This window comes from Cariama cristata, unplaced genomic scaffold (genome assembly GCF_000690535.1).
Source record: "Cariama cristata isolate BGI_N322 unplaced genomic scaffold, ASM69053v1 scaffold6384, whole genome shotgun sequence".
In the NCBI taxonomy this organism is placed as follows: Eukaryota; Metazoa; Chordata; class Aves; order Cariamiformes; family Cariamidae; genus Cariama; species Cariama cristata.
Window position 1 is genome coordinate 30,991 of NW_009613410.1, and position 17,108 is coordinate 48,098.

At 37.4% G+C, this 17,108-nt stretch overlaps 1 protein-coding gene across 4 annotated transcripts in view; it reads right to left on the reverse strand.

Annotated features, from left to right (window-relative positions):
* Positions 1-17,108, reverse strand: part of OSBPL3 (oxysterol binding protein-like 3) — a 43,967-nt gene that overhangs the window by 15,577 nt on the left and 11,282 nt on the right. The window contains exons 6-13 of one of the 4 annotated variants that reach the window (XM_009699001.1): positions 14,199-14,325; positions 13,244-13,347; positions 13,002-13,094; positions 12,232-12,388; positions 9,762-9,892; positions 6,812-6,919; positions 3,815-3,949; positions 3,032-3,125 (exon numbers count right to left, since the gene is read on the reverse strand). In XM_009699001.1, the coding sequence (XP_009697303.1) occupies positions 3,032-3,125; positions 3,815-3,949; positions 6,812-6,919; positions 9,762-9,892; positions 12,232-12,388; positions 13,002-13,094; positions 13,244-13,347; positions 14,199-14,325 (949 nt within the window). The remainder of the gene's footprint in view (positions 1-3,031; positions 3,126-3,814; positions 3,950-6,811; positions 6,920-9,761; positions 9,893-12,231; positions 12,389-13,001; positions 13,095-13,243; positions 13,348-14,198; positions 14,326-17,108) is intronic. The other 3 variants (XM_009699002.1, XM_009699003.1, XM_009699004.1) reach the window with 3 other exon arrangements.

A 17,108-nucleotide genomic window follows, 5' to 3' on the forward strand; every position in this document is an offset into this window, starting at 1 on the left:
TTTTTGCATACTCCTACAAGGGAAATTTACCGCACCACAAATTTACAGGCAGGCTTTTCTACAGAGCTCCCCATAGTGCTTAGCATTTAAAAAAATTTAGTGATGTTGGCTTTTAGATACACCCATACGTTGGTAGAGAAATGGCCTGTTTTAAAGGTGGAAAAGCTGAAGCAACTGTGGAGCCATGGGTTTGCTGAAGATAAAAAAAAAAAAAAAAAAGGATTCATGTCAAGAGTCCTTGACATGAGTATCTGAGGTCTGTGTTGCTATGTCAAAGCAATTGGAACAGGATAAATAGTTCTACGTGTGCCATGAAATGATTTGCGGCAGGATCAAAACAGAGCTACAAGGTTCTGCAACAGGCACTAGTCTGAAGTGATTACATTGGTCAGCTGTACATCAACCTCATTTCAGACAGGAATATGGTTGCCACTACAAGAACATACTTTATCTTTACACGTCTTTAGAAGCACTCAAGAAGCTCCTGCCCTAGAATCAGCTACCATTTGGAGACACCAACGAAGTTGGTGAAGGGTCTGGAGCACAAGTCTTCTGAGGAGCGGCTGAGGGAGGTGGGGTTGTTTCGCCTCGAGGAAAGGAGGATAAGGGGAGACCTGATCATCTCTACAATGACCTGAAAGGAGGTTGTAGGAAAGCGGAGGTTGGCCTCTTCTCCCAAGTAACTAGTGATAGGACAAGAGGAAACGTTGCGCCAGGGGAGGTTTAGATTGGATATTAGGAAATATTTCTTCACAGAAAAGGTTGTCAAGCATTGGAGTGGGCTGCCCAGGGAGGTGGTGGAGTCCCCATCCCTGGAGGTGTTTAAGAAAAGACTGGATGTGGCACTTAGTGCTATGGTTTAGTTGACATGGCGGTGTTAAGGCAAAGGTCGGACTCGATGATCCCAGAGGTCTCTTCCAACCTAATAAATTCTGTGATTCAGGTACAGCCCCTGTCTGTCAACCCCTGTCCTCATCTGGCTTTCCTCAAAAAGCTTTGTCCTGGAGGAATTAAAATAGCACTGGAGTGCACATCTTTCCCATGCTGCACATGCCCAAAGAATCACTGCTCTTAAATGCATGATTTCAATCGTATTTCCTCTGCTGGTCCACTGACATAAGCATGATATCAGCAGTGCTTCCAACAGTGACAAAGTACAGACAACCACAAGGGCTAACTTCTCCATCACTGACAGGTATGCTAGCCCATGCCTCAGATAGAGGTTTGGTTTTCAAGTGTAATCAGCAACCTCAAAATTTTGAGTAAGAAGTTTCCATCTTTCCTGCCACTCACAAACTAGAAGTCCTAATATCTCATATGACCAAGTTACTGTAACAAGGACAGGTGAACTCTTTGTGGTCTACTGCCTATCTCTTTGCATAAAAATGCCATGGGCACTATGAATCAAAAAATTTATCTGAAGAAATTAAACTGTTAAGAGGTTGGCTCCCATGCTTCTCTTGGAAGAATTTATTTAATATCAGAAGAGGCCAAAAAGAAGGATGGTCCCTTAGTTACCTCAAGAATGAAGCGATATCTGGAGACAAAGGAGGTAAATGCTAAAAAATTATTTTTGTTCAAAAGAGCTCTCTGAAATGGGATTTAGCTATGTCCTTTGACAGCTTCTGGTTGAAAGCAGAATACTAGTTGACTGAACTACATATTCTGGACCAGCCTGTTAATTAGGGTAAACTGGTGACAAAACAGAGTAGAGAAACGACTGAGATACTCAGATACCAAATTTTCTATACAATGAAGTTTGCCCAGCCCTCACGAAAAGAAAAGCCCTTGCAGTTCTGGTTTGCAAGAGCTGTGACAAACCGCCAGCAACAATACTGCAGGAGATTAAGGCATCTGACCTCCAGCTAGACTCAATGACTTTTAAGGCCAGACTGGACCATTATCATCATCTGGTCTGACCTTCCACATTACAGTGGTCAGAGGATTTTATCATAATCCCACCATTTATGGTTCAGCTAAAACCCTGTAGGAATAAGACATCCAGTTTGCTATTAATGGGAGTGGCAGGCTGCCCAAAGCACAGAAATAGCAGGTACCAGAAGCATGTGGAGGTGCTGCTAATATGGAAGAGGTTCAGTGACAGTCTTTGTTAAAAAAGATGAACAGCCACACTAGTACAGTTTTCTAAGGTCCAGATCGTGAGATAAATCAATCTGTATTCTTTCCTATCTTCAGAAAAAATCAAAAAATCTTAATTTTTAAACAGTTACAGAATACAACAGATCTCCAGGCATACCAAACTACTCAAATTCATAGGGATCCACTGGTCCTTGGAGATGATCAGGAAACAGCTGCTAGTAAGGAACCACTGTTCAGCATTTTTGAAGCTAAAAATACATTGATAGAGTGGGAAGAACATTGTGGTTAGCTGAAAGGAGTTGAAGGCACAAATCCAATAAGTTTGTTATGACCAGTTCTTCTCCCTCTTTTTTGATTCTGTCTCTAATTAGCAAGACAGTTAAATAAACATATGTACTAACAAGACTATTATGATTAAAATATGCAAAAAAGAAATCCTTATGGTCATACAGCAGGCCTGCCAGTGTGTAATTATTCTCATGTTCCTTTAAACACTGAGTTCTGCTAAAAACAACAGAACTCTGAATGCAGTTGTCAAATTGCAGACTGAAAGCACAGAGTGACAAGAAGAAAATTACTTTTTGAAAAAAAGAAAGCAGCTAGGTCTTGCTACTTTGAAAAATCATGTGGCCATGAAAGGAACTGAAAAGGAGTGGGAGTTGCACCAAAAAAAGCCCAGAAAATAGGTGTAGGTGTCTCTCTGCTGACACAGAACCATCATCCTGCTTAATCAACGGTCCCCAGGCCCTGTGAAGCAGATTAGCCAGAATGTGCTGTTCAAAAAACAATCTGAGGCTGTAAGAGAAAAAACACAGGCTGTTTAAATCTCAAAACCATTAAATCATTTCTAGTAAGAGAAGAAAAAAATATCCCAAACAAAAAGAAACAAAGAAGATTCTTAAAACATGGTATAATAAAACACAAAACTTACCTAAAGTTTGTCTTTCATTCTCCATGTCATTGCTTAGGTTATCTTCTGAGACGTTATCACTGATATCACTCGCATATGAGTCATCATCTGATACCTGAGTATGGAGCGGGGAAATAAGCAAGATATATCACTCATTAAAATAACCCCATATACACATGAAAACTGTTACTTTCTGCTGTAATTATTGCTTTAATAGATTTGAACTGTTTAAGCTGTGTTTTCATATTACAGGAAAGTAAAGTCCTAAGAAGACACAACTGAGTTTGGGACAGACCACCATCACTGAAAATTCAACTATTCTTTTAGTGGAGACATGTTTCATCTTGGCCTGACAGCTAAGAAGGCTTTCCTCATACCAAAACCCAAGGTTTTTATGGAGTCCGAGAGGTGACAAAATGAGCTACTAAGTTTCAATATGCATGACATCAGCCCCAGGGTACCTACAGGTACCACAAGGACAGGTATGAATATATATTTCTGTGATACAATTTCTTAAGCACCTGTGTAACCAAGGCGTACAGTACAATATATGCAGTATCTGCATACTAGCTACCTGATTGCCATTTGCCTCAATGTGCATATGACTTCTCCATAATAATTGTCACATTTTACTGTGAAGAGACAATGACAACAAATAAATACATGCAGCATATTAATTTCTAAATGGTTGGAAAATTCTAATTTTCTGGCAGTCATCTGATGTGCAGTTAAACACTCAAAGACTGCCCGTCAAGTAGCAGATAAGAAACTACATCAGAATGATGTCAATCTTAATGCTCAGACCTCATTTTCTGAAGAACTAGCAGACAGTAGGACTTCCTGTGCATCAAAAAATTCTGTGAGAGAGTCCGCTATAGATAGTCTGCTTTCATTGGAGACCTGGTGAACCAGACCTCTGCTTTCTTCTCTCGAATTTTCCTGTTTAAAGAAATAAAAAGTTTTGAGAGGACAAGTACCACAAATAGCATTCATGCATGCAATTCCACAGTCACATAACTTAAAAGGCTGTAAAACACTGGGAGAAGATTGCACATGTTCCTCTCCAATTTAGTGAAAGGTAGCATGTGTTTCAAAGAGGGACTTAAAACCAAAGTAAAACAGACCAAAGAGAAGAAGAAAAAAAGGAGGAAAAAAAAGCAATGCATAGTCAGTAAATCAGTTATGGTGCTGCATGTACATTTTCCCTAAAGAAAAAAAAAAAAAGAAAAAGTAAAAAAAGCTTTCATATTTGAGTGATTTAGTCAGATATACACAAGTGTATCATCAAAAAGCCCCCAAAAGAACAAAACTCCAGTCTCCTTATATTACATCCTAGATTCACTTTCCCTTCTGATCTTAGCAAATGAATTAGTCTTTTCTTCCCAAGCCTTGCTTAATGCAAAGGCCACGATGCAGTAGCATACAAAATTCAGAGGGGCAAAGTTGCTTTCTATATAATAGCAGTGCTTTCCCAGCTCCATTTCTTCATTAGATAACTTTCTATGCTGTGCTTTGGAAAGCCTTCCTTCATATCTACACCTGAGATAGCTCCATGCTAACCAAACCCAACATATTATCAAAGCCATGTAAATGACATTGCTTTTGCCGCTGCAGGCACATTTGACTGCCACGGAGATCTCGGTAACTCCTTCCATGGAAGCTCCACAGATCGTTGGCATAAGCAGAGTTCCAAAAGATGACCTAGCAAAGGTGGGGTGATCAGTGAGACTTATTCATTCTGTGAATGCAGTAAAAAAGCTAGAGAACATTGTGCACTATTGTTTTCCCTGATAACTCTACCAACACTAAGGAAAAGGGTTAGCTGGCCCAAAGGAGTCTATTAGCTGCTCTCAAGCTTTTCTGCATGAGATGCTTTACTAAGTTGTAACCATGACTGCCCTATCATAATTTTGCAGAAATCGTAGTGTTTTACTTTCAGAACAACATAATGAACAATCTGACAAGTCTATAATCAAACTGACAAATCTTCTTTCAAAGCTTTTCTGCTGGTAGATTTTACTATAGTGTGGAATGTTATTCAGTATGTGCTGATAATGGTGACATGGTAACAAACCAAACTGTTATCATACAAAAGACTTTTTTTTTTTTAAAAAAAATTCTTCTGATACAGTAGCAAGAAAACAGGAAACCTCAACATTGTCTCTCCCGTGGAAAGGCAGTTACACTAGCCTACAAGTGAAAAAATAAAAAATAAAAAAAAATCTTACATGTTAGCAGGACCACTGGGATTGCTTCCAATACTATTTTAAATCTGAGAAGGAAAGTGAGCAGGAAAAGCTCATAAAAGAACAGCAGGCTTTTATATCTATCACATGAGAGTTTCAAGTTGTCTTCTTTCATGTTCCCACTCTGGCACAATAAACTACCACGTGAACTGCCCAACAGACAAACTAAACTTTTACCTTATGCAGAGGCTTGAGATACTAGCTTATACTGCTTCAATTTTCACAGGTCTACCACAGCACCTGATGTATCATTTAGAGCCAAGTTTTGTGCAGTGGCCCTGTCTTCCTCACAACAGCACTACTGAATCATAGTCCTCAGGCAAATCTAAACCAAAACTTCTCCAGTATAAATGATTTCATCATTAAGTTCCATCCCAAACTATGCTGGAGGGAATTTGTGAATGAAACCTCTAAAGGACGTTTTGAAAGCTACTGTGTGTGTTTATGACTGTGTGTGTATATAGTGCATAGAACAAGTTTCAGAAATAATCCATTGTCATTGCAAGGACCTCAACTAAATAAGAAAATAAAGAACTCCTGAAATTGAAAAACAATGCATTAAACTGCTATTCAGACAAACGTTAAGTGCTGTTTGAATTCTCATGGGATTAAAAGCAAAAGGCATTAGAAGGATCAACTACCTTAAAGAAGAAAAGAAAAAACAAACAGCTAAATATGACCAAAACATATCTCTGCTAAAACAGAACTAAACCAGAAGTGAACAGACGGAATGACTAAACGGTTTTAAAAATAAAAGGAAATAATAAGTTATATAAAACCCCCAGTGTTACATCCACCCAAATCCTAATAAAAGATTTCTACCACAAGCACAGCGGAAGTTTCTGTATGAGTTAACATTTAGGAAAATCCATCAGAAATAACACAGTCCTTGCTTCCTTCACTAGCACCATTAACACGTAGATCCTATAACCTATAAATACACCATATTCACATGCATTCTTCAGCAAGCCAAAACACTATCTGAACATCAGTACGTCTCAAACTGGATAAATGGGTATGTAGAAGACTCTCTGACTTCACACAAAGAAAACTAAATGGCTGAAAGAGCTCTTGTACATGTCATTTCTTTGATCTTTTGATGGAAATGTCTGATTGTTGTTCTAAACCTTATACGAGCCACACTGGTAGCCAGCACTCTGGGCTAACAATATTTAGACACGCAACAGAAAGAACTACAGAACTTGAAAGTTAACAAGGAAATAAGGGGGAGAGAAACAGTAGCAGGAGGGTAACAAGGCAGCAACTCTGTTCATGCTGAATGGGAAGCAGCAGGAGACGAGGAAGAACACCAGGAACCAGTAGCAAAAAGCAACGAAAGTGTGCTCGGGAAAACTGCTCACAAGGAAAGTCTCTGAAATCAAATATTACATAATGCATCATCAGAAATTACTCATACATGAAAGCGGACTCATTTTACTAACACAACACACCATAGCGAAAACATGAAGAACAGGACAAGATGCAGCTATGCAGCACTGTCTAGATGTAGGGGCTTGAAGAACAGACATCACTGAAAGAGGAAATCCATACCCACCTTCACCAAATCTGGACTTGATTTTGCATTAGATGCTGAATCAAGGATCATAGATTCGGCATGTATTCTGCGTAACCGGTCTTTAAGATCTGTGTTTTGTGCTATTGCCTGGAATATTTAACAAAAATATTGGGGATATAAAGTTCTCTCAACTAACTTGAACGTGGCTTTATTGTGTAAAAAGGGGAGAATAATATTTAAAGTGCAGTATAAAACACCACTACCACATGATTTTTTTACTGGTTCAGCAAATCATTTATTATAAATGCTTCAAACCTTGTTCCTTATCTCTCAAATTAAAACTATTTTTGTTCAGTGTGAGGGAAAAGACTCATAAATGGAGGAAAAAAGCCAAAGATGGCAAGGATATTTCAAGTTACCAGGTTTTGCAAGCTGATTTAATAAGTTATAAATGAATTTTTGGCATCCTTTTTCTTTTCAAGCTTCTTTCCTTCACCCCTATCTCCAACCTAGCCTCTCTAGGCTCTTGCCACATCCAAAACCATTCGATTTTCCCATCAGCCTGGTATACTGACAGTTCCCTTTGCCTTCCACTGACAGAGAAATAAGACTTAAATTCAGACAGGTACAATTTTTGTCCTATCAGCTTATAATGGCAATGATCAGAATAAAAAGCTTCTACTGCAAACTCATATTTGTTACATGTTATTCACTCACACTGAGTGCATCTGATGGACAGATGTCAGTTAGAGTAGACTTGTAGGAAGAGAATGCAACCCTGCCTGCAATGAAAATATCTCTGACAAAATAGGATTGGGTTACTAATTTTGGAACAATACTGAATACTTACTGCCGATTTCAGTCATCTGAGTCAATACTAGGATGCAGAGAACCCTGCTGTTTACACATCCACTTTGTCCCACAAATGCTTCTGATTTCAACTGTAATTTTTGTTGGAAATAGTCTTGAGGGCAGGAAAGACAGTAAGCTCAAAGTGATGATGGAGGGGAGAAAGTAACTTCTGGCTTTACATATGCGTGGTCTGAATTCGCCATACAGGCATGTATCACTTCTGTGTCAAGTGTTCAAGTGGACAGCACTGTGTTATACCCACAACATCAAATAAGTGCAAAAAAGAATTTACACAGCTTTCCTGTAATAGCATCTTCCAATTTTTGTTTGCCACAAAGTGTTTTCTTCTACCGTCCTCTTCCTCCCCTCAAAATAAAAATATTGTACTTTTCCCCGTTCTGCATTTGCTTTTCTTAGACCGTGTGTAGGTCAAGGATACTATCTTACTGAGGGAGAAGTAGAGGCAGAGATGCTAATTTTGTGGTGTTTTATCCACTTTAAATCTGTTCACTTTTCTTCCCCTGACAGGCTGAGGAGAGCAAAATAGACTTATGTTTGGTAGCTTTCAACCTGTGAGTCTGATTTTTTTGTTCCTCAGGTACAGAAAACAAACTGAATAACAACAAACACTAAGTCAAAGTCATCAACACAGGACTCTCTTGCGAGGAGATCTTAGAAATATGTCAAGTTTATCATATGTGTGCTTCCATATGTCTTCAAAGGAAGCTTATTCCTTTCTCCTACAGGATCTCTGCTGCACAGGGTGAGAAAATTTCTGTTGGCATCATAGCTTTACAGATCTGCAGGCTAAGAATAGCTCTCACAGGTGCTAACCTCTGCTGAAACGGCCAAGGTTCACAGATGGTTTCTGGATGGGCTACAAAAGGCTTATTAAGTATCAGATAAGACCTAAAAGCATGACTTTTAAAAGACATTTAGAGGATGAAGATGGACAACAGAATTTCATTACTCAGAAAAAAATTTCACGCTAAACTGAGTGTTCACTGAGTTCAGAAATCTTAAAATGCATTTTTTTTGATATAAAATGGTAGGCAAATAACACCGGAAAAATAAAAGTCACCTATTCAAATAACAGAAGTGGAACATCTGAAAGCCAAAAGCAAATAAGTGCAAGTGAGTGAGTATAGTTATTATGCAACAGGTTTCAGCTTTCTCTAAATACTACGAAGACATCACAGCCTCTAAAGGTCTAAGCAAAGAGGCATGTTATATGCTTAAAAAACTATAACCATATGCAGCTTTTGTAAAGCAAAGGGAAGTTTTCATACTGAAATAATTCTAAGATGATCTATATCACATTTATCAATGCCAGAGAGTCTCCCCTGCCTCTGATTAGGAAATTGCAACAAACACTGAAATTTTAAGACCATGGTAATGCTGGCCTTCATTGCTCTGAAATCAGATCATTGTTTGGTTGACGTGTTCAAACGTGATCAGCCTGAAAGTTCTGGTCTCAACAAATTACAAAAACCACATCAACCAAAAACCCACATCTTTTTAAAGAGCACAATCTTTTGTCATTTAGAACTCTGCCTGAACAGCTCCATTGCTGCTTTTAGATAACTAAGAGATAATGATGGTTAAAAGTCAATATAAATACTTATAAATACTTGTACTTGAATTTGCTTTGCAGTATCTTGGTGCAGCATAGTGAAGCTCTAGTGCATTAGAAAGAATAGCTGAGTGCTTTCAGCCACTGTCACCATTCTTTTATGTAAGTCATACAGTGAATACTTGAGTGCTGTTTAGGAAAAAAGAAAAACCCACAACCTACAAGAACTGAGTGATTAAACAGTGTATGTTATGAGAGAAGGTAGACTCATCATCACAGAGCAGCCCTCTGATTCTTAACATCAAATGATACAGATTATACTATATAAATAACTAAATCAATCATATACCTAAATCAATCTATCAAAGTTGCGTGATTTCACAATACTTTTAACATTTAGGAAAGAGTCTTTGAAAAACACCATGTATATAATAACTTACTATGATTCAATACTGCAAATTCTAGCACAGAACAGACACTAAAGAAACAGAAATTAACTACTATAAAATTTAAAAGTAGTATCTGATCACAATGAAACTTGCTGAGCTTTAGCATGTCACTTACAGATGTTAAGGCATTCTTCAAACCAACTATTTGTGCAGATGGAGATGAGGATGCATCGTGCTCCAGCATCTGCTTCAGCTTTTCTCTCTCTGCAGATATGGTGCTGAAAGCTGACCTCAAGGTGAAGTAAACTAGAACCATTTCATAAAAAGTAACAGTTAAAAACAGCTACCAATTGTATACATACCAATTATGTAAAACTTCATGAAACATCATTTACGGTGACAGAAACAAGAATTCAGGTTGAGAGATCCAGGGTGGGTTACTAAAAACAAGTAATATTAATCAAGGTTATAGGGTAGATTTTTTTAGTAGGAAAAATGTTTATGGCAAATGCTACTGTGTTGACTGTATTAGCCATAGTCAAAATTACTCTGATTATTTGTGACAGATGGCAACAAAGCTAACTAACCACATCTGCTCTTCACTTGCTTTTGTTCCCCAATTAGCTTGAATCTTCAGATGGTCATGACTCTATTCCACATTCCTTTAAGAATTCCAGTGGGGGAGAAGAAGAGAGGGAAGAAAAAAAAATTACATATAAAAAAAAAATTTAAAAAGCAGCTATAACACATACTGTGCCATAGCTATAGAGTTAGTTGTTTCCCCACAAGCAAGTCAACTGTGGTGTTGAGTTTTGTTATCTCTTTTTGGGATAAAGAAATTTCAGCTTGTTAGATGATTTAGTGACTCAAAGCGTCAGATCCTGAATGTTGTACACATTACACTGCTACTTCTACTCCTTCCTGAGCCAGTATCACCAGCCTGAAACATTTTTATTTTTTTTTTACTTTTACTTTTAAGGCATTTAATCTTTTCTTTAACCACAAGGAATAAAAATTTGAGTAATATTTATGTAGGATTTCAACATTCTTTTAACTGGAGAATTAGAGGATTTCTGAGGGCTTAATCAAGCCTTGTAAAACACTCACAAGAACTGCCAATGCAAAAATGTATCCATTTACAGGGAAATGGAGATACAAAATCTGAGCATGGATGCACGGAAAGGGCAAAGAACAAGAAATCTCTGGTACCTCTCTCTTCTAATCATCTACTCCAAGTTAACATGAATCATTGAGTATTTGATGTAACATAATTTACTCTTCTAAGAAAATATTCCTAAGGTATATTTCAACACTGCACACCATTACCAAACCTAATTCTCATACTTCAAACTATTTGAAGAAATCTTTAACAGTATTGGGGGAGGGGGGGGGGAAAGGAAGATGTATCCACTATGATCTATTTGTTTGCCTTTCATATGTGGATGACATGACCAGAATCTTCAGTAACCTTAAAGGTCATTTAATAAGTTGTATACCAACTTAAATTTTCAAGAATTATTACTTAATAAAGTACTAGTGTTACATTTTATTTAATTTGTATCAAAAGTTAAAGCAAAAGTTTTCTTCATTACCCTTTTTGGGAAGAGGTGTGGCATAAAGCAACTTGGGGAAAAAATTCTTTGTACTCTTAGTAAAACGATACTGCATTAAACAGTACCAAGTCAATTGTGCCCTGAAGAGCATGGGTCAATCCAACCAAAATTTCAGGAATACCCCATGGACATTTCCGGTAAGATGATCTTGAGTGGGTGGTTTCTTCGCTCCGCTTAACAGCAACTTTTCCAACAGTGCCCCATCCCCACTTCTTTTCTCTTTTTGGAAAACATACATCAGTTTTGACTAGAATTGACTTTTTATATTTACTACTTAGACACATTCCTTACATAACAGAATCAAGATACATCAGCATCAGAGAGGAAAAACAAGCAAAGAATGCTTATTGATAACGTCAACCATTATCTTGTGCAAAAGGGAACAAACCCAATACTTCCAAAAGTCTTTCAGATATAAATGCTTAAGTGCCTTCCTCGCCAAGATCACTTAAAGAATAAAAATGTTTATGGTGTGAGGGTGATGAAGCAGAGCACTGCTAATGAAAAATTATTCTGAGAGAAGAAACATTTCCAATCAAGCTGCCCCTCTGGCTGCTTTACATGATTTTACTCTTCTGTATTCACTAAAAATAGGTTACTACCATAGCAACCCTTGCATCACCAACAAATGTTGACTCTGAAATACACTGAAGCACACTGGATATACAAACATACATGTGCTCATATACACACATATGCATGCAAACACAAAAGAGTATAATCTGCTGTTGTGTTTATAGCAACTGATTTTACAATTTTTACCTTTCAGCAAAATAATAATCAAATCTAGGCTTTTAGCACATAAGACAAAGGGCTGTCCTTTATTAAATAAAAAATTTTAAAAAGTGGTGATAAAGACACTTTTTTAAAATAACTCAAGATCTCAATATTTGCAATTGCTCAAGGGAATTAAAGAAAGGGAGGGCATTTTCTGCTTTTTCTAAACATTAAACAGGAAGCATTCTCATTAGTCACATCATTATTTAAATTGTGATGATATAAAAGCACATTAAAAAACCCAATTTCATTTACCTTTATGTGCAATGTGAAATAAGTCCTCTTGCATTTTAGTAAATTCTGATGATGTTTCAGAGCCATCGGAGTAATTTTTCTCCTCTACAAAATCTATTGTAGATAAATTTGGATTTGAAGCATGCAGTCTCATAGGGGCAGAAAATACTGAAGGCACCTGTAAGGAGGATAGCCATTTAAGATGTTTTTACAAACTGTAAAGAAAATTTTGTTTTATTGTACCCACCTGGGTTACATGTTGGATACACCAAAAATGGAAAAACTACTGTCAATTACCAATAGGCTTGGAGTCGATGACATCTGGCAAATGAAACCATAGATATAACTTTGCCCAAGATACTGTAGTTGGAGATTTGGCAAAACTCTAAGAAACAAGCCCATTGAGAACTGTAGCATATGCTATACTATTTTTCTCCACTTATCCAGTATCTAATCACATGGTCTCCAGATGCAAATGTGTTCAAAACCATCTGGATAATTTGTAAAAATCAATACTGATAAAAAAAACCCCACCACCACAAACCTCCAAATCGGAGGCAGATTGAAAACATGGGTAAAAAACATGGCCAGTCTCCTGAAGGTAATAGCATAGATCCTATTGTGGATATCAATGACAACATATTTGTGTTTTGTCTGATATATTACCACTTAAAATGAGCTAGCACAGGATACTACTTAGAAAGGATTCATATTTCCTAAACTGGTCACACCAAGAAGCGATCAATAACGAAGATCTGAAGAAAGATGGGCACTGAAAGGACTGAAGTTACCTGTAACATTCCTTTAGCCTCTTTCCCAACAACTCTGGATCGCCACCTTCTGTGTGTTCTCTTTTCCTTCTTTGGGCTTTCAAAAGGTCCAACCTTTTAACAACACACAGGACAAAAATAATACAGATTGCCATAAATCTAGCTGAGCTAAGAAGAAATACCTTGATCCTTTAGGATTTGGGGTTGTTTTTTGGAATTGCAAGGAAAAACTTTTTTTGGTTTTGTTTTTTTAAACAACAAACCTGCATAGCATTTATAGCAGGCGCTGAATATGTCCTGTGAAGAACATCCATGCTCTGTAACAGCTGGTTCATTTCCAATAAATATGCGTGACAGTTGGAGAGGTCTGTTTTGAACAAGAGAATATTTTCAGTTGCCCTCAAATAACAGAAACACTGGAAGTTTTTTTCTTTGTAGGTTAGTCTTATTTGGATGGTAGCTAGCTTAAGTTATTCACTGACTAAAAGCACATTATTGGACGACCAAATAAAAACCTTGTATCCTTCTGTCTTCAAGTTCAAATTCAAAATATTGAAATGCATCTATATGGTGTGTATAATGATCATGATATTTTATCCTAGTTGGTTGCAGAAAAAATGAGAATAATGTGATAAGTACTGCAGTTTGGGACTAGTCAGAGCTCCTCATGGTGAGGGTAATAATGCCATAGGCATCAAGACTGAATTGTACATTCAGAGTTAGAGATAAGGTTCCTCTGTATTACAGCTGAAGTTCACTGGTAGGTAGAGCTTTACCAAGTAAGTAACACACAGACACTACCAACATGAGAAAGATCTTCATGCTCTTAGGAAAGCATGAAAGCAGAACATGTCTTTGAAGTACAAAGACTTAGTTCTTTTTGAATAACTAGTTTTTGGATGCTTCCCTTTTTTGAATACTGAGCTTAAAAAAGTTCAAGTCTTACTACTGAAGGTGACGTTTGTTATAAAAGAAAATGTACTGATACATACAGGTTCCTTGACGAGGTACCCACAATTGATACCCTCACATCCAAAATCACTAGTCCTTTTGAAAATAAGTGAGTAGCCAGTTAATCAACAATCACCGCTTTCCTCCCTCCCTCCAGTTTCAGAGAAAACTATAGCTATGATGACTACTTATGGTGTAGTACTCTTGTTGTCAAGAAAAACCAGGGGAAATATTAGACTACTTTCAACTTCCTTCAAATATCATTACCTCTTGAGCATTTTTCCATGTCTTCAGAAGTTTGTAGCCAAGATGAAATCCTGGACTCATTACTTGAAAAGGAAAATGACAAGTTACCTCCAGCTGACAACGAATTCTGTTTGGTCAAGCTGCCTGCCTGTCCCAAAGAAGAACAAGTGAATTATTAACAAACAATATTTTAATGTTGTATGCACAAATTTTGACAACCAACAGTTGAGGTCCATGATCAGGGACAAGGACTGAAGGCATCAATAACATGGAGGAAAAAAGTGTATGAACCAGACTAGGAGCACAGTCACTGAGCATAACGTCAGGATATCTAACAAAACTGCTGTCCACAAGCAGTAGAAATACTAAAGGAACCATAAAAAATTGCTGAAAACTAAATTTTGAGGAAGGGCAAAGTTCTGCACAAATTAATTCAACTTAATACAATTAAATCACCATATCTGATCAGGACCAAAGTCAGACATTCTGTTCCTTTTCCACACTCCCCAAAGAAGCCCCAAAAGTAACTTAAATGTAAAGTGCACATATTTGTTAAAGCTATTTTTCACTGAAGCAAGATCTACTAGATGCTATTTAAAAATTTTACTCGAAGTCGTATAACTTTAGCATGGATTTGGGTTGACAGGTCTTAATACATGTATCACCATACACCTCATCTGGGTAAATACTATCCTTTTACAACGTCTCAGTAATCCTTTTCAAACTTAGCTCATTTTCAGCAGTGTCCACTATCAGATGCTTCAGGAGATGCTGCAAATTCTGTGTAAGAGCTAACTGAGAATTAGTTTCCAATGGGAAGAAACTTCTACTGAATATTATTACCAGTTGATTGTGGCCTATAATGCCTTCTTCTCTAATGTAACTACAAATAATCACCATTCAAATGCCTAATTATTTTTAGACCTTACTAAACCTTTCATCTTTAATAATACCTATGTCAGGAAGTTGCACAAATTACATGCTTTGTCAACACCTTGTTTAAAATCAGTTTTAAAATGTTTCCTCTTAAGTGCCATTACATGACCACTTTACTGGTTATGAGAAAAGCTGACTAAATTGTTTGACTCTTCTCTGAAGCAAACACTTTACAAACTTTATTACCTCCTCCTCACCTTATATCAAAACTCAGGTAGTACTAGTTTTATATCTATTCATTGGAAATATCATCTACATCTCAGTCAGTTGCAGTTTTCTTAGTTGGTCTTTTTGAATTTACAATATAAGCTCCAATTTGAGTTGCAGAATAAAATAAAATGCACTGTCCATGCGATGTCATACAGTACTGTGTCAATTTATATAGTCAGTATGCAACAGTAGTAATCATCAATAAGCACACTTATTTTTAATTTAATTTATATGGTTTAGTTCTTTTATTCCTACATAAGGCTGTATGAGCTTTAGTAATCTATGTATGTATAACCAAATAATAATCCCAGCACCTTTAAAAGCACAAGTAAGCTGAATTTAAAGATAAGCAATTGCATTGGCATTTGTGAACAAATCCCAAATTTATCTCTTCAGAAATCTATCTCATATAAACAACTTTTCCAGAACTCATATACGCAAGGGGCATGAGCAAGAGGGAAGAAGGAAATAGGCAATGCCAAGAAACAGGCAAGAGAGAGTTTGTGTAGCTCCAGTTAGCACAGTTTTGTTTTCAACCAGTGTGGCTGAGCTTTAGAATCCAAGCATTCCACATAAACATATGTAGATCCATACACCTACCTCCCAACAACAACAAAATAACAGATATGAAAACCAATCAGGTGTTTCTAAAAGCAAACAAAATGCAATGCAAAGTTCACTGGGTATATTTTTCTCAAAATAACCTAACTGCTGGATTGATATCAACTAACATCAAGCTAGGGCTGGTGTAAATTGGCAAATTTCCATTTAGATTCAGCAGAGCTAAGGCGATTAGCTGCAGCTTAAGAACTATCCCCTTCTATTTTTCACATGAAAATAAGTAGGGCTTCTTCACAGTGCAAATCTGGATTAATAAATTAGAAGTGAATTAAAGTCTTTCATGTCAAAGAAGAAACAGTTATTTTCCTGACAGTGAGCATAGATTTTAGAAATGCTGGTCACATGGATTTTTTTTTCTTTCCTTTTTCCCCCCCTCCCCCTCTTTTTTTTTTTTTCCTTTCTTTTTTTTGAGAGAGAGCACAGACACAGATATATCATGGGCTTTGCAATGTTGCACTTTTGCCCTTGATAATCTTCTCCCCTTCTAACCCTGCTGTCTTTTGGGAGACAAGAACTAAACAGTCACAGGAGGTTTGCTATTTCCTTGCAGACACAGCCTCAGAAGAGCAGGCTGTCAGAGCCACAGAGGTGCCAGTGCCATGGAAAGCACACAGACAGCTGTTTGCTGAACAGCCCTGTTACTGCAGGGTGAGCTAACTGTTCTTTCAGCTGCACGCTTACACAGATCCCCTCCCTCTCAACCACTAGCAAAAAGCTGCTTAGGCACATGATTGTGTTTGGAAAAACTCATGCTCAGTTACAGGATAGTCCTATGAAAACGATGAACTGCAGGTACTGGGGAACAAGCCCACTCAGATGGTATAGCAACATAGCCAGGAAAAAGAAAACCTTATGATGAACTGCAGGTATTGGGGAACAAGCCCACTCAGATGGTACAGCAACATAGCCAGGAAAAAGAAAACCTTAGATAGGAGGATAACAAAGTGGTGATTGCTGCTTAGGAGACACCCTGGAGCTGACAGAAGCAGAGTGCCATTTCAGTTATAATAACACAGTATTGCTAAAAAAGACATTATTATCAAAAGAGATCACTGGTTCTAAACTGGAGCAGAAGAGCTTCTTTGGGTGAACATCAGCCAGCCAGTGTGCAGACTACTTAAGACAGAGGTGGTTGTGTTCAGGCCCAGAACACAATCACTCTTT